Here is a 20,424-nt window from a genome sequence, read left to right as displayed (position 1 = left end):
GGTGGGTGAAGCTAAGCCCAAGGGCTTAACGCTGGGCCCAGCGGTCCATGCACACAGGCCAGGGGGAGGACACAGAGAAGCAGCAACTTTCCGTGACTTCTGGGGCCACGACTCAGTAACTCGGGCCTTACAAACATGCTTCCTTCATGAGAACTAACCCCCCTGCTGAAGACAAAGGTTACTGACTGTCCATCACGGGACTTTCCGCGGCCTCCTTCACCTGCTGTGCACCTGCGGCTCGGAGCCGACTGTGGTCACTAACAGCCAACCCCTCCGCGAGGGCTACCCCAGGGCCTGGGCGTCCACCTGCCCTTTGGCCGGTCCTGTCCATGTCCGGGGGACAGCCCAGGAGCAGCGCCCCCCACCGCGGCTCTCGGCCCAGCATGGGAAGAGTGACAACTTCTCCGGTACTGCCCGTGGGTTCGCCAGGGGGGACGTCCCCGTCTACTCCTGATGTGTGGACACCTGAAGCTGGACGGGGGCCCACTGCGGTAACATGAGAGGGACGCCAACGGCGATTACGGGTGACACCCCCTCTGTGAGGCTGGGGTGAGCTCTCCGGCCTATGACTGTTTTCTCAAAACTTACAAAATTAGCAAAGCTTCTAAAAAATCATCTCTCTCGTTAGAGGAAGGTGGGCGTGGACTACCCTCGTGTCCTGTTGGGGGGAGTAAAACTCAGCTTTTCTGGGGTGCAGAGGGGCACAGCCCCCCAGCGCATCCTCAGAAGCACGCTGACTCCCGCGGTCCCGGGACACAGGCCTGGGGACCCTAAGGCCAAACTGGATCCAGTGAGGCATCAATTACGCATCTCAGACGACGTGGGGTCTCTCCAGGAATGTGAGGTTGTCTCGTGTTTAAACATCTGTCATCATCATATTAAGAGAATAAAACAGAATGCACTTGTAATCGTCTCGAAACGCAGAGAAGCATTTCATAGCATTTATCGCCCACTCATAATCAAAGAGGAACCTCAGGGTGGGGGTGATGGGTAAAGGGTGCAGGCTTCCTTCGGAGCCGATGGAAACTTCTGGAACCGGTTATAGCGAGGGTCGCACAACGCCATGAATAAGCCAAAGAGAGTCGACCCTGCACCCTAAGTGATTAAGTGTGTCGTGATACTTATGTCTCAATAAATCTGAACCAAAAAACAAAGGAAAAGGAAAGAATGAAAGGTAAGAAAGGGTGGGGAAGAATGAACCAAACCGGCCTTTTCAGTGGGCATAACTTTGTATTGGAAATATCTTTAAAAGTCCATGGTCGAAAGCGTTAGAAAAAGATTTTGATGTAGGGTCTACATACAAAAATTGTTTATATTGCTGCATATGCCAGCAACATGCAAATTAGAAGAAAGACGATGAAAAACAGTACCACTCAGATAGCATCAGAAATAATCAAGTACCCAGTAAGGAAAAATCTAATGAAAGAGCTTCAAGCCCCACCTCTGCACAAAAACCCGGAAAACAGCGCGGGGGACAGGCGGGCGCCCGGGCGCAGCGAGGCCCTGTCAGGTTTGGGCGCGGCCCGGAAGGCTCCGTCCGCGCGACCTGTGGCTCTGCAGGTCCGACAGTCTCCTCGCTCTCCCAGCAGGTGCTCCGGGCGCCCTCGCCAGCGTCTTCTAAAGCGTGTGCATTCTCGAAGAACGGGGCTGGAAGACGCGCTCCTTCAGGTTCAAGGCCCTGTCACGAAGCCGCGGGGACGAAGAGGGTTTCCCGGGGCAGGAGCGGGGCGCGCGGGCGGGCCCGGCTCGGACTGGGACAGGGGTTCGGCAGAAGCGGCCCTGCGGGGGCTGCGGCGAGCGCGGCGTTTCCGCAGACGGCGCTGGGAGGTTCGGGGATGGAAGACAAACGAGGGGTCCTGGCCGCCGCTGCCGAGGCCTCGGGCGAGGCGCGGAAACCAGATGCGAGTGACTGCGAGCGACCGACTGGCGCCCCAAGCGCCTGAGCCGAACCCCGGAGCGTCCGGAACGAAGCCTGCGGCGACCTCTTCCCGACCCTGAGGCAGGCAGGCAAAGCTTCTCAAAGGGCGGCGACGGGACCGGAGCGGTGGGCAGAGCTGCGGTGCACCCGGACACGGCCCAGCGGGCGCGCGGTGGCCGAGCGCACGGCGCTCGCGAAGCCGCTGCTGCAGGACGGGGCGCGACGCCCTGGCGGGCCGGGCGGGCGCCGCGGCGGGAACCGGGGTGCGAACGGAGGGCCAGCGACGGCCAGCCGGTGTGCGGGTGAAGCCGACGTCACCGGCGCCCGCCTTTCGGTCCGGCGCGTGCGCGAGGGGCCGGCGGCTGACACGCGCGCGCGCGCCCGGAGCGGACTTGGCGGCGGGACCAGGCCCGCGACGCCGCGCACACCGCGCCGTCCTGCAGCCGCGGGCAGCGCGAGCGGGTCGCGCCGCGCCGCACCCCGGGGCCCTGCACGCGGTGACGCCTCCGGAGCCGACCGGCTCCGAGCTGCGGCGTCGGAACTCGGGACGGCGGCCTCTTCGGGGGGGCCGCAGTGGGGTGGGGGGGCGACAAGTAGTGCCTGGAGGGAGCAGGGGCCTCTGGGGTTCTGGAACGTTCTTTCTGGGTTTGGGTGACTGCTATAGGAATGTGCTTGCTTTATGAAAATTAACAACGTGTAAAACAGCAAGAAAAAGACACGTGTTCGGATTCACGTAGCAACATTTACGGTGGCGCGAGATGGAAAGCGGCGGAGCCGGCCGCGTGGGGGTCTCGCGATGCACCGGGGCACCCCGCACGCCAGCCGCCTCTCGCTCCCTCATGCGGATCATGTCGGAAAGAAAACGGAATTAAACACGGACAAACATTTGAGTTTAATTTAAAAAATTAAGATTAAAGAAAATTTTCAATATACAATATTAAGTAGAAGTCATGCATGCAGCGTATCCACATGGTGACTGTGTATCACGCACCCGCCCGCGCACACGCACAAATATGCGCACGCACACACACGCGCACGCATGCACAGACGAGCCGCTGGGCGGGAAAGCTCTTGGCATCTGCCGCGTTCCCCCGGAAACGCTGCGAGTTCCTTCACTACTTTCTCGTTTGGAAGTAGATCTGCTGTGGCGCACGTGGAGGGGGGCGGGGCGCAGAGTGGCCGTTCCCGCCCTGGAGGCTCCTCAAGTCAGCCCCACCCCGTGTCCTCGTCATGGACAAATGTAGCTTCGCACAGTCGGGCCTGGACAGACAGGGTGCACCGAGGGAGCACACATGGGCACGAATCAGGTGATGTCCTTTGTGCCGCTGGGCAGGTGCCAGAGAGGGATACGGTCCAGGGCAGGGTGGACAGAGTCCCACTATGAGGTGTGCCCAGGCCCAGGACAGTGACTGATGAGCCTGACAGGGCCTTGGCCTGTCCAGGGACCAGCGTGCCATGGGTCCCAAGGCATCGGTCACTCTCAGTGTCCTGAGACCATGGGGAGCGGCGTGTGCTGGCCCGAGGCTGGCGAACAGGTGCCAGGGACAGTCTGCTCCCTGCCTGCAGGGGAGGGAGGGCTCGGCCCGCCTCCAGCGGCAGGACCGTCGTGGGGTCCACGTCCACCGAACATTTGCGAGGCTCCAGGCACTGTCCAAGGGGCGCTGTCAGAGAGCAGGAGGCGAGGACCCACCCGTGGACCCCGGATCCCCATGAGGAAGAGGGACCACGGGCAGGTGGCAGGTGGGGATCGCCTGCGCAGCAGCTTAGAGGGGAAGCAGAGTGGCGAGCGGGCAGTGTGGGCAGGGGCAGGCCGCTGCGTCCGTGGGCACCCGGGGTGACCGGTGGTGTCTCTGCTATGACTTGAAGGTGGACACTGTAGGAAGATGGCTCCAGGGCCTGGGGCGCAAGGTGCGGCCATAGAGGGGTTTAGCCGTCAGGGCAGGTCAGGCCGGACACGGCAGGCCCCCCGCCTTTTCTGAGCAGGAGGGACGGGGTGCAATGCCCTTGTCAGGCCAAGAGCCCCAGCTCCACCTTGCACCCCAAGGCCACTGGTCCAAGGTGTCTGCCTCTTTAGCTCCGCCCAGACCCCATCTAGGGCAGACTCCAGGACCTCAGTGGAGTAGGGTCCCTGGTAGCAGCCCCCGGCCTTCCTCGTCATGGAGACCCACCACCCTGCCCGCTCAGGTGTTGTGGCATGTTCAAATCTAAGACCCATGGAGCCAACTGAGATTAATTATGAGTCTTTATTAGCCGGCCGGCGACTGACTCTCCCCACCAGAGGGTCAGCCCCGAGCTTCCAGAGGGGATAGCTTAAAAAGCCCCAAACCCCCTCCAGCAAGCAAGCAGGTTACAGAAGCAGACGTTGGCGGTTAGTTTTGCCGTCTATACTCCGGCCGCAATATTGTTTTATTGTTCTTCGGAGCCTTGGGGGCTATTCTCTCCCAGGCAGCTGGTGCCTGGAGATATCACTCTCTGCCCTGTCCTTGGGGCTGACTTACTGAGGAATTGATACCAATAACCATAACAACATTTTTTTCCACAGTAGTCACGGCCGGAATAAAGAGGGGAGATGTGAACAAGGAAGATGGTATTGAAACCCACTTTTACGCTGTTACGCAGGCTCGGCGCCGGGCACCTGTCCGTCTGCCAGGTGCCATGCGCGGTTCCCCAGGGAAGCACGGTGGTGTGGGTGTCCCTGCGTTTCACAGCCTGGGAGGGCCTCAGGGCGCCGTGCTGAGGGCTGGGGCTCCGGGGGTGCGTGGGCCAGGGCCAGGGGCCCAAGGCCAGCTCCCGCCACTCTGGGCTCCTTCCATGGCGAGGCCAGAACCTAGCCCTGCCCCCGCCACTGGGCGCTGGGCCTGTCTCCTATGGGGACCACCCCACCACACCCCGCTTCTCTCCCTTGCTGGCCCTTGGGGCCCAGGCAACACCTCCTCCCGTCTCCACACTGCCCTCCCCCAGCCTGGCTGGGCCTGTCTACAGGGGCCTCCACCCATCGGGCCTGCCCTGCTGTCTGCCCTGTTTTAGGAGCCACATGGCCCTAAATGCTGACCTGAGCTTTTCCTTCTGGCCTCCACCCTTCCCCTGCATGCCTACCCCAGTCCTGGGGTCGAAGGTCAGGTCAGGCTCCTGAGCTTGCTCCTGCCTGGGTGACCCCCGCCCAGCTCCTGGATTGTTCCATGAGCTTGGTGTGAGCCAGCTGAGTGGGCAGTGGGAGCCCGGCCCCCCAGACATCACCACCCAGCAGCACATACCACTGATGACAGATGCACAAAGGGACATAGTGACAGAGTCCGTCCTGGGGAGGGCCATGGGGTTGGGGGAGCGGGGTGGGCGGGGCTCAGGGAGAGCTCTGCAGAGAGCTGGCCAGAAGGCTGGCCAGGTTGGTGGGAGGGACACTCCCAAGGGGAGGCCCTGGGCGGGCCAGGTGGGTGGTTAGCAGCTAGAGGGCAGGTGCAGTGGGGGGCCGGGAACCCCTAGGTCAGGATGGGGCGGGGCATGGCCAGAGAGCCGAGGCTCACCCTGCTCCCACATGGAACTACCCTGGAAGGCCCCACCCTGCCTTGGTCTCAGCTGAGACATAACCCTGGGGCGGCCTCACCTCGTCCCCCATCCGGCCAGCCTGCTGCCCCTCCAGCCTCTCCACGACCCAGTGGTCACCAGGTAGAGGCTGTACTGCTCTTTGCATGTGTGGCTGACCCCCCCGCCCCTCTCTGCCGGGCAGGGACCGCGCCTCCAGCACCCACCCGGCCCGGCTCAGGGCTGCCCCGCTCGTGGCCTCCGTGAAGGACAGAGTCCTGCAGGATGGGGCGGAGGCCTAGAGGCTGTAGCGTGGTGGCTTGGGGACAGTGTCTTCCTGGAGCTCTAAGGAGGGCCCACGGGGATGGAGCGGCTCTGGGCACCCTCGGCCGGCTGGACTCAGCCTCTCTGAGCAGTTTTTTAGAACTCGGAGCTCAGGCCCAGAGGTGTCCAGAGTGAACACGCAGTGGGGTGGGACCGGCTTCCTGAGAACCGCGCCTGTCGGCAGAGAGAGTTGGGGGCATACGGCCTCTCCCGGCCTCCTCCTGCGGTCTGGAGTGTGCGGCTGGTGGGTGTTGGGGGGCCACGAAGGTCTGGGGAGAACTCACATCCCATGAGCCAGGCAGAGCTACCCACGTGGTCGCCACACCGCGCCCCTCCTCAAGGGAGTCTGGCTGCCTGAGCACTCAGGGTGGGGGCGGCTCACCTGTGCCCTTAGGGCTGCGCGTGCACAGGGGGCGGGGCCAGCCGGGCCTCCACAGATAAGGCATTAACAGTCTCGTGCCCTCCAGATCTGCTGACGCTTCCTGGCGCCCCAGGTGCTTGCGGCGAGGTGCCAAAGGTTCCCTATAAAGTGCTGGGGCTCCAGCTACGTCCACTCGCCCTCCGGCTTCCAGCCCGCTGCCGAGGGGCCCCACTGCAGCCGCCATGGTGAGGCTCGTGCTGCCCAACCCGGGCCTGGAGGACCGCATCCCATCCCTGGACCAGCTGGATGTCATCGAGAAGGAGGAGGCCAGCTCGCGGCCCACGTGGGACAGCAAGACCCAGTACATGCTCACCTGCGTGGGCTTCTGCGTGGGCCTGGGCAACGTGTGGCGCTTCCCCTACCTGTGCCAGAGCCACGGCGGAGGTAGGCCAGGCGGGGCGAGCGGGTGTGGGGGCCAGGGCAGGAGGCACCGGCATCCCCAGGACCCCAGCGCTTGATAGCAGGGGGAGAAGTCTGGAGGGCGGGGGCTGTGGCAGGACGCCCTGGCGCACTCCTCCTGCACGCATCGCCGGGAACCCCAACATTCGCGGGGAGGGCAGGGCTGCGCGCTGGGCGCGTGCGCAGGCCCAGGGAGCCCTCATGCTCGCCCCCAGGGGCGGGGCTGCAGGCAGAGCGCAGGCGCCGGCACCCTCGCCCCTCTAGCGCTTCACCTGCGTGGGTGGGGGAGACCCGGCGCCAGGGCGAAGGCACTGGGGAAGGCCACCTGCACTCCAGGACCCAGGAGCCCTGTCCTGTTCCCAGAGAACAGACGTGATCTGCGCACAGGGGACGGGGTGACGGGGCGGGTGGGGGAGAGGGGGGTCAGAGAGGGACCACCCGCTCCCCCGGGTGGAGCCCCTCCTCAGAGCATGGAAGGTGCCAGCATGAGGGGCGGTAAGGCCAGCCCTCCGAGTGCCCAGCTTGCAGCCCTAACCCCACAGGCGGGCTCAGGGGTGGCCTTCCCCAGGGCCGAGGCTGCCCCCTGCCCCCTGGATGTGGAGCCCCTGCGGGGGTGCTGGCTCTCAGTGCCCATGATCTTGTCCGTCCACTCCCTCTCCCGGCGTCAACAGGCTGCAGGGACCAAGATCACTCCCGTAGTGCCCTAGTGCCCTCAGCCCCTGCGCACCCCCGGCTCTGTCTCCCCTGGACCTGCAGCCCTGAGGGGGGTCAGAATGGGTGCCAGTCACATCTGTCCTGGGGGGGGCAGAGGCCGCGCTCCCCCGAGGCACGGGCCCTGCAAAGCCGGCCGGGCGCTGGGGACACTCCTGGTTCTGTGGCTTCTGAAAAGTCTCCTTGGAAAGGACGAAGCCTCTCCGCTCTCCCTGTGTGGTCCGTCCCAGCTGGCCTTGAGCCCTGGCCAGGAGCTGAGTGTCTGGCCCCCAAGTGCAGGAGACAGTTGCTGAGGACAGTGACAACGCTGGCAGGTGGCCCTTCTGGGTGACACTCCCCACCCTGCAGGTGGGGAGGGAGCCATCCTGTACCCGGAGAGAAAGTGACGTCTCCGGAGCCTGAAGGCCAGTCCTGATTTGGTGAAAACTTAATTGACCTTCGGTTATTTCCAAGAGTCTTGGGTAATTTGAAAGTAAAACAAATCATCATTTACTTTATGTTTAACTCTATGTTATGAACAAACAAAATAAAATGTGGGTAAGTAGAGAGAACTACAGAGAAGGCCCCGCCCCCAGGACCGGTCGGCGTTGGTGGCGCGCGGCGGGTGGCAGCTGGGCGCATGCGCGCCACGGAAGTCCCTGCATGTTATGTGACAGGGAGACGTGTTGTCACGAGAAGAGCCCAGATTCCGGATCTCTGATGGGGGCACCCCTGTGGCCGGGAGCGTCTGGTGGGCTGTGCCCCTGCCCGCGTCACCTGGCCGACCCCTGCGGTTTGCTTTCTGGGGTTCAAGTTCACCCAGCGTCAGAGCACGCCTCAGCCACGCCGAGAGAGCGGGGCATGGGGCCTCGGGGCGGGGTCAGCCTGCGCTGCTGCGGCAGGGGACGCCCCGGGCGAGAGCGAGTGGCATGTCACGTTCAGCCGTCAGGGACCAGCGAGAGGGGCTCAGGGCCCCGAGGCCCCTATTTGGGGGGCGGGATCGGCCCTTCCCTGACGAGGGCCTTTCAAAAGCTGCAGTTGAGTCGGGATCAGAGCCCCGCGTCCTGGCGCCACCACCCTTGCCTGGGCCTCGGGTCCCTGCCGTGAGGCGGTGGTGATGGAGGGCTACCACTCTTTGGCTGTGTCCCCAAGCTGCGCTATGCAGTTTGCAGGCCAGCACGGGACGGGGAGGGGGGGAGGCGGGGGGGGGGGGGTGCTGCCAGGACCGAGACCCAGGGGACTTGGTCTGAGGCAGGACTCAGCCCTCTCAGGGGATCTGCCAGAATGGCCACATCCCGGTGACCGGACTGTCCCCAGCCGAGAGTTCTGGACCAGCGCCAGGCCCAAGAGCAGGGCCAGGCGAAGTGCGTTCCCCACACACCTGCCAGAGCCTCCGACCACCACACCTGCACTGCCCCGTCTGTCCACAGGGCTACCACCCCCCACGCGTGGCGGGCCCCCTCCCCCTCTCCCTCCCGCTTCTCAGCAGCGCATGCGGGAGAGACGCGTGCGGGGTGAGGGAGCCCCAGGAGGCAGTGCCCCCAGGGGCCACGCTGCCCACTCAGCACCTCTCCGGCCTGGCCCAGCGCTGCACCCAGGAGAGAAGGGAAGCAAGCTGTGACCCTGGCCTCTCCACCTGGCTGGTACCGCCCCACTCCGTCTGCGCGGTGTTCGCGCGGTGGGGACTGCGCCTGCCCTCTCTCGGACAGCAACCCACCCAGTGCCCGCCACGCCCAGCTGAGGCCCCGCCCCCGCTCCTCTGTGCCCCTCCCTCGTTCTCGCCCCCACGCAGCCAGTGGTATCAGACTCCCCGGGGTGGGGGTTATTTTGTAAAGAGCTTGGCATTGCTTGAGTTCCTCAGGAGAGAAGAAGCTGAGTGTCCAGGAGCTCAGAACCCGCTCGTTCCTGGAAAGAACTGGGCACGAATACCAGGGCTGCCCAGGCCGGGGGAGCCGGCCGAGAGGCCCTCGGGCCGCACGGGGCCGCCCCGCGGCGTGAGGACACGGAGGGCACCCTGGCGCTGGGCCCGGCCCGGCCCCGCTTTGCTGGCCGTGTCCGTGTGTGTTCCCCACTCCCCCCACTCTCTGCTCACTGGCCGTGGAGGCTGCTGGGACGCGAGCCGCCTTCCGGGCACCCGGGGAGCCCCAGCCTCGGGCCTGAGAGTCCGGGAGGGGCTCCAGAGCTGGGGCAGCAGCGGCTTCCTGCCCAGGGGTTCCCAGGGGCGAGCGGGAGTCTCCTGGTGGAGACAGGGCGGTGGGATCTGTGGGCAAAGGTGACATTGTAGCGAGGACAGAAGGACGTGTGGGAACCACAGACTTGCTTTCTTCTGGGTAGTTTTGCCCAAAAGGTTTGCCCGTCTAACTCCTGAGAAAGTGCGAGAGGTGACATTTTTTTTTACTGAAACTTTACCCTCGACAACCCCGAGACTGGAGAGAGGATGCTGCCCGGGAGCCTGCGGCCCTGGCTGCACCCGCTCCCGTTCCCCTGGGGACCCGGCTGCTGGGCCATGGCCGCTGTCTGCTCGTCATCTCGTTGCCACGCCGACCTCGCCTTCTCGGCTGGACTCTGAGCCCCGCACTCGCCCAGCACGGGGACACCTTCTCTGGTCCCTGTGTTCACCCCCCAGGCCAGGCCAGGGGGACAGCAGATAAGCCGGCCGCTGTCATGAGGCAGCACGAGGAGCCGCCCATGAAACAGGGCCGATGGCCGTCGCCGGCGGTGGCGGCACCGTTTGCATCTGTGACAACGTTCTGCAGGTGCCCTGTGCCAGCACCTGTGTCCCCAGAGGGGGCCTGTAGCCCCCCGGCCTTCGGCCACCTGACGCATCGCCCCCCCCCCCCCCAGGAGCCTTCATGATCCCTTTCCTCATCCTGCTGGTCCTGGAGGGCATCCCCTTGCTGTACCTGGAGTTCGCCATCGGGCAGCGGCTGCGCAGCGGCAGCGTGGGCGTCTGGAGCTCCATCCACCCGGCCCTCAAGGGCGTAGGTGCGCGCAGGAGGGGTGTGGGCGCCCTCTCCCCTGCCGCCTCAGTTTCGGGGAGTGCTCACCGCCCCGGCCCTCTGCAAACCCTTACGGAAGGGTCAGTGGCAGGGGCCGGGCTGGGGCCACTCCGGGAGGCAGTCCTGGGCCGCACAGGGCCTGAGAAGGTGCAGACACGGCGAGCTCAGTCCACGCTGCCGCCCGCAGCAGGCTCGGCGAGCCCCACCCCCTGAGGGGCCGCCCCCTGTCCTCTGGGCCCCTCCGTCCTCTCCCGGGCCGCTGTGGGGGAGGCCCCGGGACCGCCCCCCGCCCCCCGCAGCGCCGCTCCCCCGGCGGTACGCGCGTGCCCGCAGCGTGCCGTTGCCCCCCAGGCATCGCGTCCATGTTCGTGTCCTTCATGGTGGGCCTCTACTACAACACCATCGTCTCCTGGATCCTGTGGTACTTCTTCAACTCCTTCCAGGAGCCCCTGCCGTGGAGCGTGTGCCCGCTCAACGCCAACCGAACAGGTGGGCGCGCCTGCACCCCAGAGCACCGCCCGCCAACAGCGGCCCTCCGGGGTTCCCACATTCGGATGGTTGTGGCTCGGGCTGGCAAACCAGGGCACGTTTAAGGCAACAGCGAATTTTTAAAAAATCACCACACGGGAGAAAATCCCTTAAAGGAGGAGCTTCGGCTTCAGGGGGCGGGGCGCTGGCTCAGCTGGGGTGAAGCAAAGGCAGCTGCCTCCGCCTCCGGTACCCCTCACCACTGGGTACCCTGGAACCCTCTGTGGAGGGGAGTGGGGTGCACAGGACGTGCGCTCAGCTCAGAGGCAGGCACACTTGAGTCAGGATGTGGACTGTCTGATCTGTGAGCACGGGTCCCACAGGCAGGCCGTGGCCAGTGCACGGGTATGTGTGTGCGTGCATGTCCGTTTGATGTGCTCACACTGTGTGCACACACGCACGCACGCGCGTGCACGCGTGCATGCAGGGGCACACATGTATACGCCCACAGTGAGGGCATGTCTGTGTACATGCATGCGTGGGTGTGCGCACGCGGGTCCGTACCTGTGTAGGTGTGCACCTACATGTCCGCCTTCCCATTCCTGCACATGCGTGCGTGCGCGCACGACCTCCCTGGCGTCAGTAGTCGGGGGCACGGCCTCCGTTTCCTGCGCGGGGCCGTGCTCTCTGTCCCGCTCCGCGGCGCCTGCTCTCTGCGAGCCACGCTGACTGTGAGAGCGCCCCCCGCAGACTACGTGGAGGAGTGCGCCCTCAGCTCATCCGTGGACTACTACTGGTACCGCGAGACCCTCAACATCTCCACCTCCATCAGCGACTCGGGCTCCGTGCAGTGGTGGATCCTGCTCTGCCTGACCTGTGCCTGGGCCTTCCTCTACCTGTGCGTCATCCGCGGCATCGAGACGAGCGGCAAGGTGCCCTGGCTGCGGGGGCCAAAGGGGGCGCGCCGGGGCTGGCCGCCCCTCCGCCAGCTCCGCGGGGCGCGGCCCGCGGGCGGGTCCGGGAGGGGCCTCTGCCGCCCGCAGCGTGGTCCAGCGTGCGCGCCGGCTACCTGGGTGGGAGGAGCCGGGGGTCCTGCCTGACCAGCCCTGTCTCCCCCTCGTCCCACACGCGCCGTGTCCCCAGGTCGTGTACATCACCTCGATACTGCCCTACGTCGTCTTGACCATCTTCCTCATCCGAGGCCTGACGCTGAAGGGAGCCACCACCGGCATCGCCTTCCTCTTCACGCCCAACGTGAGTGTTCCACGCCCGGCCCCGGGCGCCCGCCCTGTGGGGGAAGCCATGCTGGGGGACAGGCCTCCCCGCCTGGGACCAGCCCTGGCCAGTGCCAGGGCCCCTGGACGCATGCGCGCTGGGCCTGCGAGGGCCGCCGTTTCCGTGGCCACCGTCAGCAGCACTGGCTGTCCGAACCCCCGCCGGGGGCTCGCGCCTCTCTCTTGGACCACCTACCACGCCCTCGCTTTCCCAGGGCCGCTCATCCCGCGGCACCCGGCTGAGAGTCCCTGTCTGGCTTCAGGTTACAGAACTGGCCGATCCGGTGACCTGGCTGGAAGCGGGAACGCAGGTCTTCTACTCCTTCTCGCTGGCCTTCGGGGGCCTCATCTCCTTCTCCAGCTACAACTCGGTCCAGTGAGTGTGGGCGGGGCCGGCCCGCAGAAGGCTCCCTCGGTGCTGGGAGGCGGCGGTGTGGGGCCTGGGCGGCTCTCACTGCCCAGGACCCTGATGCTGGCCTCTCCGGGGCCTCCCACGCGCCCCTGTTGGCAACAGTGAGCCCCGGTGCCCCCACACGCCCTCCCTGGTTGTGCGTCAGCATCCAGGACCCCAGGTGCCTGCGCCCACAGCCACTCAGCGCCCACTAGGCGGGGCCCCTGGCGCCGTTTGGGGGAGCAGGCGTTGGTGCGACGCACGTTCCAGCCTCCGGCTGCACAGCTGGGAGTGGAAGGGCTCCCGTTGGGTTGGCTGGGAGCCGCCAGCCCGTTTCCACGGCCGCAGCCCCTACTCGGCCCTCAGCCGTGTGGCCAGCCGTCTCCACCCTCTGGCCCCGCCGGGTACTGTCTTTGACTGGCCATCCTGGTGGGGGGCTGCCCTGTCTCTCCGGTTTGCATTTCCCTGAGGGCTGTTGATGAGGTCGGCTTCTGCTGGGGGCATGTGGGGGTGCTAGCATCAGCAGTCGGGGGCTGAGCTGCTGGGCGGGGCTGGGGAGGTCAGGGGTCTAGTTCTGGACACACTAAGGTGAGGCGGCCTTCAGGTTCCAGGTGGCGGTGGGGAGCCCTCCTCTGGGAGGACACAGGGCCCCAGGGGCGGGGCGTGGGCTGGGAGGGGGCCTAGGGCCATGAGACCCTGGCCATCCCTGCGCGAGGACGCGGTCTCCCCGAGGACATGCTCGCTGGGCCCAGAGCCGCTGCCGGCCAGCAGGAATGTGCGTACAGGTGTTGCCCACCTCAGCGCTGGGGGCCAAGGCTGCTCTAGGGACCTGGGGGCTTCTCCGGCTCCAGGTTGCAGCACAGGCGGCGCGTGAGGTGGTACGAAGGGCAGGAGCGAGGGCCACGGGACTTGGGGGCGGCCCCCTGGCGGCCCTCGCCCGGGGCCAGTGGGGGAAAGGCGGATGGGTGGGCCGAGGCCCCTCCCCCGCCGCACCCAGCACCGCAGGCCGGGGCCAGGCGAGCGGACGCTGAGCCGCCGGCCCGCGGTGACCCAGCTCCCCTCGTCCGCAGCAACAACTGCGAGATGGACGCACTGGTCGTGTCGGTCATCAACGGCTTCACGTCCGTATACGCGGCCACCGTGGTCTACTCCATCATCGGCTTCCGCGCCACCGAGCGCTACGACGAGTGCTTCGAAGAGTGAGTGCCCCTCCCGGCCCGCACCGCCTCCAGGGGGCCCGCCAGGCCTGCCCCACCCAGGGCATCCGCCTCGCTCTCTCCCAGGAACATCCTGACACTCATCAACGGGTTCGACCTGCCTGAGGGAAACGTCACCCAGGAGAACTTTGAGGCAATGCAGCAATGGTGCAATGCCACCGACCCCGTGACCTACGCCCAGCTGAGCTTCCAGACCTGCGACATGAACTCCCTCCTGTCCGAGGTGAGCCCCTGCGGGGCGGCGCAGGGCCGGAGGGAAGGACGCCCCTGGGGCACACCAAGCTCCCCGGGGCCCAGCCCCCTGGGCCTGTCCCCGCCCCCACGTGCCGGCCCACCTCTGACCCTCCTGTCCCGCCGGGTCCCGGGCGCCTGATCAAGGGCTCCAGTGTCTGTCCAGCCGTGAAGCCCCATGTTCCATGCCCTGGGGGGCCGAGGCGGGGACGGCAGCCACCAGCCCGGCCTTCTGCAGGGCCACATGTCAAACACATGGAAGCTCCCCCTGGTCTGCCGGCAGCATAAGCCCTTCCAAAAAAGCCGGCGTCGTCGTAACTGCTCTTTTGGGACCTGGCGGCACATTTGATTTCAGGCTGGCTGGCAGGTGTCAGCCGTCACAGCGCCGCGGTCGCCGTCGTCTGAGGCGCGGATGCTTTTGAGTACCAGTCCTAACAATTAGTGAGCCTTATGTACCGTGGAGCTCAACGGACCAGCGCTTACTCATTTGAACTTTGCACTTTTCTTGTTTGGAGCCACGCAGTGTTGGGGGCACGTGAAGCATTTTCAGGGCCTCGCACTGTGGCCACGATGACGCAGCCGCTCCGGGAGGGAGACGCAGGCAGGCGGCTGGCGGGTCCCACTGCCCGGGGCGGGACGGGGGGCAGGGCCCTGGAGCGCGGGGCGGGCACGTGAGCCCCCGTTCAATCGCGGGCGAGCACGTCCCAGGCTCGGTAAGTTCGCGCGGCTATGAGCTTCGCCAGGATGTGTCCCTCGGAGGTCTCCAGCAGCGCTCGGGCCCCTTGCGTGGCCCCCGGGCGACTGCTCGCCTGCGTCTGTCCCGTGGTCTTGCCTTCTCGAGAGGTTTTGTGAAACGAGCCGCATGCCACGTGGCGTGCGGCTGGCTTCCCTTCCTGTCCCCTCTGTGGACTTCCCGAGCGTTGTGCGGCCGGCCCCTCACGCCTCCACGGGGCCGGCCACTCTGCCTGTGGCCCCACTGTTCACCCGCTTTGTTTCTGAACCCCCACGGCCCTCCAGGGGGACGGGGTGGACATGCCGAGTGCCGTGACGCTGCCTCAGGGTCCCTGACCGCTGCTGGACGACATGACCCGAGACATAGCCCGGCAATTAAAAGTACAGTCAGGCCTGAGAGACGAGGGCTGCTTGTCTCACGGAGCATGTGGAGAGCTGACTGTGGCCTGGGGCCGCGCGTGCCGTGCACGGCTGACGCGTGTGCACGCCGTGCGGGGCGTGGAGGGCACAGGGCCGCGTGTGCCGTGTGCATGGCCGACGCGTGTGCCGTGTGCTTGGCCGACACGTGTGCCCTGCGTGGCTGATGCGTGCGCGCTCCGTGGAGGGCCCGGGGCCGCGTGTGCCGTGTGTGTGGCCGATGCGTGTGCCTTGCGTGGCTGACGCATGTGCCCTGTGTGGCCGACGCGTGTGCCTTGCGTGGCTGACACGTGCGTGCGCTCCATGCAGGGCGTGGAGGGCCCGGGGCCGCGTGTGCCGTGTGCGTGGCCGACACGTGTGCCCTGTGTGGCTGACACGTGTGCGCGCTCCATGCAGGGCGTGGAGGGCCCGGGGCCGCGTGTGCCGTGTGCGTGGCCGACACGTGTGCCCCGCGTGGCTGACGTGCGCGCGCTCCGTGCAGGGCGTGGAGGGCCCGGGGCCGCGTGTGCCGTGTGCGTGGCCGACGCGTGTGCCCCGCGTGGCTGACGTGCGCGCGCTCCGTGCAGGGCGTGGAGGGCACGGGGCCGCGTGTGCCGTGTGCGTGGCCGACGCGTGTGCCCCGCGTGGCTGACACGTGTGCGCGCTCCGTGCAGGGCGTGGAGGGCACGGGGCCGCGTGTGCCGTGTGCGTGGCCGACGCGTGTGCCCTGCGTGGCTGACACGTGTGCGCGCTCCGTGCAGGGCGTGGAGGGCACGGGGCCGCGTGTGCCGTGTGCGTGGCCGACGCGTGTGCCCTGCGTGGCTGACACGTGTGCGCGCTCCGTGCAGGGCGTGGAGGGCACGGGGCCGCGTGTGCCGTGTGCGTGGCCGACGCGTGTGCCCTGCGTGGCTGACACGTGTGCGCGCTCCGTGCAGGGCGTGGAGGGCACGGGGCCGCGTGTGCCGTGTGCATGGCCGACGCGTGTGCCGTGTGCTTGGCCGACACGTGTGCCCTGCGTGGCTGACGCGTGCGCACTCCGTGGAGGGCCCGGGGCCGCGTGTGCCGTGTGCGTGGCCGATGTGTGTGCCCCGCGTGGCTGACGTGCGCGCGCTCCGTGCAGGGCGTGGAGGGCCCGGGGCCGCGTGTGCCGTGTGCGTGGCCGACGCGTGTGCCCTGCGTGGCTGACACGTGTGCGCGCTCCGTGCAGGGCGTGGAGGGCACGGGGCTGGCCTTCATCGTCTTCACGGAGGCCATCACCAAGATGCCGCTGTCTCCGCTGTGGTCCGTGCTCTTCTTCGTCATGCTCTTCTGCCTGGGGCTCTCGTCCATGTTCGGGAACATGGAGGGCGTGGTCGTACCCCTGCAGGACCTCAGAGTCATCCCCAAGAAGTGTCCCAAGGAGCTGCTCACAGGTACACGGGCTGGCAGGCGGGCGGCGGGGCCAGGCCTGGCCGCAGGCAGGAGCTCTGTCCGCAGCGGCCCCTCTGCCCTCAGGCCTCCTGTGCTTGGGGACGTACCTCGTGGCCTTCATCTTCACGCTGAACTCCGGCCAGTACTGGCTGACCCTCCTGGACAGCTACGCTGGCTCCATCCCCCTGCTCGTCATCGCTTTCTTCGAGATGTTCTCTGTGGTCTACGTGTACGGCATGGACAGGTAGGGGGCCGGGCACGCGCCAGCCCGAGCAGCCACGGGCACCTTCCGCCCCGGGATTCGCCACGCCTGCGTGACGCGGGCCTGTGGGACGTGTCCCGCGGCCAACGGCATGGTGTGGGGGCGGGTCTGGCACCTGGGTTGGCGCGGTGGAGAAGAGACGGGTCCTGGTGGATCCCTCCAGCTTCCAGATGCTTCCGGACCCAGCACGCAGAGAAGCACAGATAGCAGGGCAGCCGAGACATCAGCATCGCCTGCGAAAGTGCACGGCACCTCTGATGTGACCACAACACTTAACAAAACTTAGAGCCAGAGTCCTAAGCAAATTCGAAAGTGCCGTAGCTCGCTAGAGGGAGGGTGTGCCGCGCGGAGCTGACGCGCTCACACGCCGAGAAGCCCTTGGCGGACGGGCCGGGCCCTGAGCGGAGCCACCAGGAGGAGGGGGAGAGCCTCGGTCCCGCGGGGCGCAGAAGCCACCCCCAGGGAGCAGGCAGCTGGCGGGACAGGGAGGCTGGCCGCGGGCTGCCATGGCACTAGGGAGTGGCGGCCAGGTGTTTTATAATGACTGGGGGTCGGCAGGGATGCCCCATGGTAGGGGCGCTCCAGACCTCTCTGGGGGAGAGAGCTCTGTAGCCAGACAGACTCGGACAAGGACAGGGGCCGTGCTGCCTTTCGGCTGCCCCCGTGGCCAAACACGCAGGGAGTCCCCCCATTATAGATGGGGGTCAGGAACACGGCACAGACCTCGGGCGCCAGACTCGCCACGACTTCAGAGACGCTCGCTGGCGCCTCTTGGCGTGATACCCGCACGCACCCTCCGGGGTGCCTGCTTTGAGAAGCCTGGTCTGTGTCACCAGCACACACGCGTGCAAGGGCACACGTGCAAGGTGCTTGTCTCCACCACACGAGGCGCACAGCCGGGGTGGCGGCCCGCGGGAGACGGAGGCGCACCCGGCAGACGGTGCCGCGTGGCCACTGCCGGTGCGAGGCAGGCGCGACGGCCCCGCGATTGCACGCCGCCCGTGAATGACCCAAGTCGCTTCGAAGCCAGACACTTGCTGCCCTGAGAGGCCGCTCAAGCGGGAGGCAGAGAGCCGGGAGTGGCCCCGTTGCCACGCTCACAGGCCCTGCGGGGCTCACGGCCTGGCACTTCTGCTTTTCCGGGAGTTCCCTCCGGGCTCATCCTGGGCAGCTCACGGTTTGCATCCTGCCCCCTCCATTCTGACTCCTGCCGACAGCGAACTCGTTGGTGCAGGGTGGGCGGGAGGCGGCGGGGCCTCCCGGTCCAGGCCGCTGCCCGCGGTGCCCGCCAGGAGCATGACCCCTGCTGACCTCAGCCTGCCCAGGGCGTGAGTCAAAGGATGGAGCAGTGAGCCGCGGCTCCCGAGGGGCTTCCGCTGTGCCGCGGGCCTTCCCAGGAGGGCGCGTCTTTGCTTAGAGGAACGACAGAACTGCGACGGGCAGAGGCCCGGTGAGGCGGCGCGGGATGCCTGCCGAGGCTGGAGCCAAAGGCCGGAGACGTCCCCCGGGTGACAGCCCCCTCTGGCCTCTGCTTCCAGGTTTAACGAAGACATTAAGTTTATGATCGGCCACAAGCCCAACATCTTCTGGCAGGTCATGTGGAGAGTGGTCAGCCCGCTGCTCATGGTAGTCATCTTCCTGTTCTTCTTGGTGGTCAAGGTCAACGAGGAGTTAACATACAGCGTCTGGGACCCTGCTTATGTGAGCATGCAGGGGGCCGGGGTCACGGTCCCTGTGGGCAGGTGGGGGACCGGTGACTCCGGGTGTCTCTCCCCTCCCCCACGTGGGCCAGAGGGTGGGGATCCCAGGGAGAAGGGGCGTCGCGCCCCCTGACGGAGACCCCGCTGCCGCCTCCACGCTCAGCCAGTGGTTGCTCTGTCTCCAGGAGGAATTTCCCAAATCCCAGGAGGTCCAGTATCCGGACTGGGTGTACGGCGTGGTGGTCATCGTGGCCGGGGTGCCCTGCCTCACCATCCCCGGCTTCATCATCTACAAGCTCATCAGGAACCTCTGTCAGAGGCCGGAGAACGAGCAGGGGCTGGTCAGCTCGCAGTCCGTAGCCTCCGTGAACGGGGACTTAAAGTGCTGAGCAGCCAGCCCACGCTGCACGGGCTCATGTGCACACGCACGTGTGGGTGTGCACACGGGTGAGACTGCACACGTGTGGGTGTACACAGAGGTGCACATTGTGTGTGCACATGCATTCACACATAAGTGCAAGCCATACATAGGTGTGTCATGCGGGCACACAGGGCACATGCATGTGTACATGTTTACATGCATGTGTGCATACATGTGAGCACACTGTACCACGCGTACATGTGTGCACGTATATGTTTATAAATGTGTGAGTGTGTGTGTGAGCACGTGCTCTGTGGTATATGCATGTGTGTGAGCATGTAAGCGTGAGCACATGTCTACTGTGCAGTCTGCGTACATGTGTATGCGGACATGTATCCACCGCCAGGTGCATGCACGTGTGTGTACAGGTACGTGTGCGTGGGGCCCAGCTGCCCTGTGGCCTCCCTTGTCACGGAGATGCTGGGCACATGCTCAGGTCCTGCAACGCCTCCCGGGGGAGGGGTCGGAGCTGCAGCGGGAGCCGCATCTGTGGGGGTCGGGGCGAGTCGGGACAGTCTCGCTGCCCCCACCCCTTCCCCCTGACCTAGGAACTCCTGCAGTAATGGGGACACTTGCACCCCCTGATGAGGGGCTCATCTAGAACAGGCCGGGGGCCCCCAGGCTGGGGAGCCGGACGGGACCTGGGGCCGGGCGCCTGCCAGCCCAGACTTCCCGAGAGCCGGTCGGCAGTCTTCCAGCTCGCTGGGTGCAAACGCATTTAATCATCGCCTCTGGCCGCCACGGACAGGTGGCAGTTAAATAAAACAGCTTGACACAATTTAAGGCAGAAACGTCCTGTGCGTTTTTTTAAGAGGACATCGACTGTGTGAATTTTTAGCCAGATGTTGGAAGAGACAGATTACAGGGTAACTCGGCCGTGGTCTCTGAGGTCGAGGATGGTCCGTGTACCCTGAGCCATGTCGGGGCTGTGACGGCCAGGGAGGCCGCCCGCTCGGGACCTCTCGGTGGCAGCCGGCACCAGCTCTTCCCCCGTCACGGGACTGGCACTTACGGTGTGCATCTCAACCAACGGGCCACCTCCGCTTTCCAGGGCAGCATCTGGAAGCTGGAGTTAAACTGGACTCTGGGAATTCTCCAGGCGGGGGCGAGGTCCACGTACCACGTTGCGTCCCCACGGTGCCCCTGGCCACCGGTGACCACAGACTCCTGCCCGGAGCCTGGCTGAGAACCCCCAAGGCCCTGGCCGGTCCCCTGGACGCCGTGATCCGCGGAAGCCCTGGCGGCAGAGGAGGGGGCCGCCCCTGCGAGGGGGCGCGGGCGGTGGGGGACGCTGCCCCCCCGCCGCCCCCCCCGCCCCCTTCCGTGTCGTCTTTGATTCTCCCCTTGGTCACCCTGCGCGCAACCAAAAATCTCTCAAACCGCGTCCACGGCGCCTGCACTTCCCGGCCCCCATATTTGGGGTCGTGGCTGCACACGAGACAGTGTCCAGGAAAAGTGAGACTTGCGGCTCCGGGGCCCTGGCCCGGCCTGGTGGACGAGTCTGCCCTGGGGGCGGGGTCCACGTGCCCAGGAGCCCGGGCAGGGGCGCTCAGGCTGAGTCCGCTCCACGTTGGCTTGTCACCTCGTCCTCGAGGGGGGCCGTCACGTGCCTCCAGCCAGGCGGAGCCCACCCTCCCTGTGTGCACTGAGCG

The 20,424-nt window shown here is 66.2% G+C and overlaps 1 protein-coding gene across 1 annotated transcript; it reads left to right on the top strand.

Annotated features, from left to right (window-relative positions):
* Window positions 1-6,364: 6,364 nt before the first annotated feature.
* Window positions 6,365-19,818, top strand: SLC6A19 (solute carrier family 6 member 19). Its single transcript, XM_016124702.2, has 12 exons — window positions 6,365-6,566; window positions 10,116-10,256; window positions 10,622-10,759; window positions 11,489-11,670; window positions 11,882-11,992; window positions 12,276-12,388; window positions 13,474-13,602; window positions 13,687-13,843; window positions 16,187-16,391; window positions 16,474-16,633; window positions 18,190-18,352; window positions 18,537-19,818. The coding sequence occupies exons 1-12, from the start codon at window positions 6,365-6,367 to the stop codon at window positions 18,738-18,740; spliced, it is 1,905 nt and encodes a 634-aa protein (XP_015980188.1). The 3' UTR covers window positions 18,741-19,818.
* The last annotated feature ends 606 nt before the right edge of the window (window positions 19,819-20,424 follow it).

The sequence above is a fragment of the Rousettus aegyptiacus genome, unplaced genomic scaffold (genome assembly GCF_014176215.1).
Source record: "Rousettus aegyptiacus isolate mRouAeg1 unplaced genomic scaffold, mRouAeg1.p scaffold_m13_p_8, whole genome shotgun sequence".
NCBI lineage: Eukaryota > Metazoa > Chordata > Mammalia > Chiroptera > Pteropodidae > Rousettus > Rousettus aegyptiacus.
The sequence above is the reverse complement of the archived record's forward strand: the minus strand, read 5'-3'. Positions and strand labels throughout refer to the sequence as shown.

Excerpts from the sequence above, each read along its gene's own strand:
- SLC6A19 (XM_016124702.2), top strand. The coding sequence starts at position 6,365 with ATGGTGAGGCTCGTGCTGCCCAACCCGGGCCTGGAGGACCGCATCCCA. Across the intron at positions 6,567-10,115 it reads GTGCCAGAGCCACGGCGGAG|GAGCCTTCATGATCCCTTTC; the intron begins GTAGGCCAGGCG and ends CCCCCCCCCCAG. Across the intron at positions 11,993-12,275 it reads CCTTCCTCTTCACGCCCAAC|GTTACAGAACTGGCCGATCC; the intron begins GTGAGTGTTCCA and ends GTCTGGCTTCAG.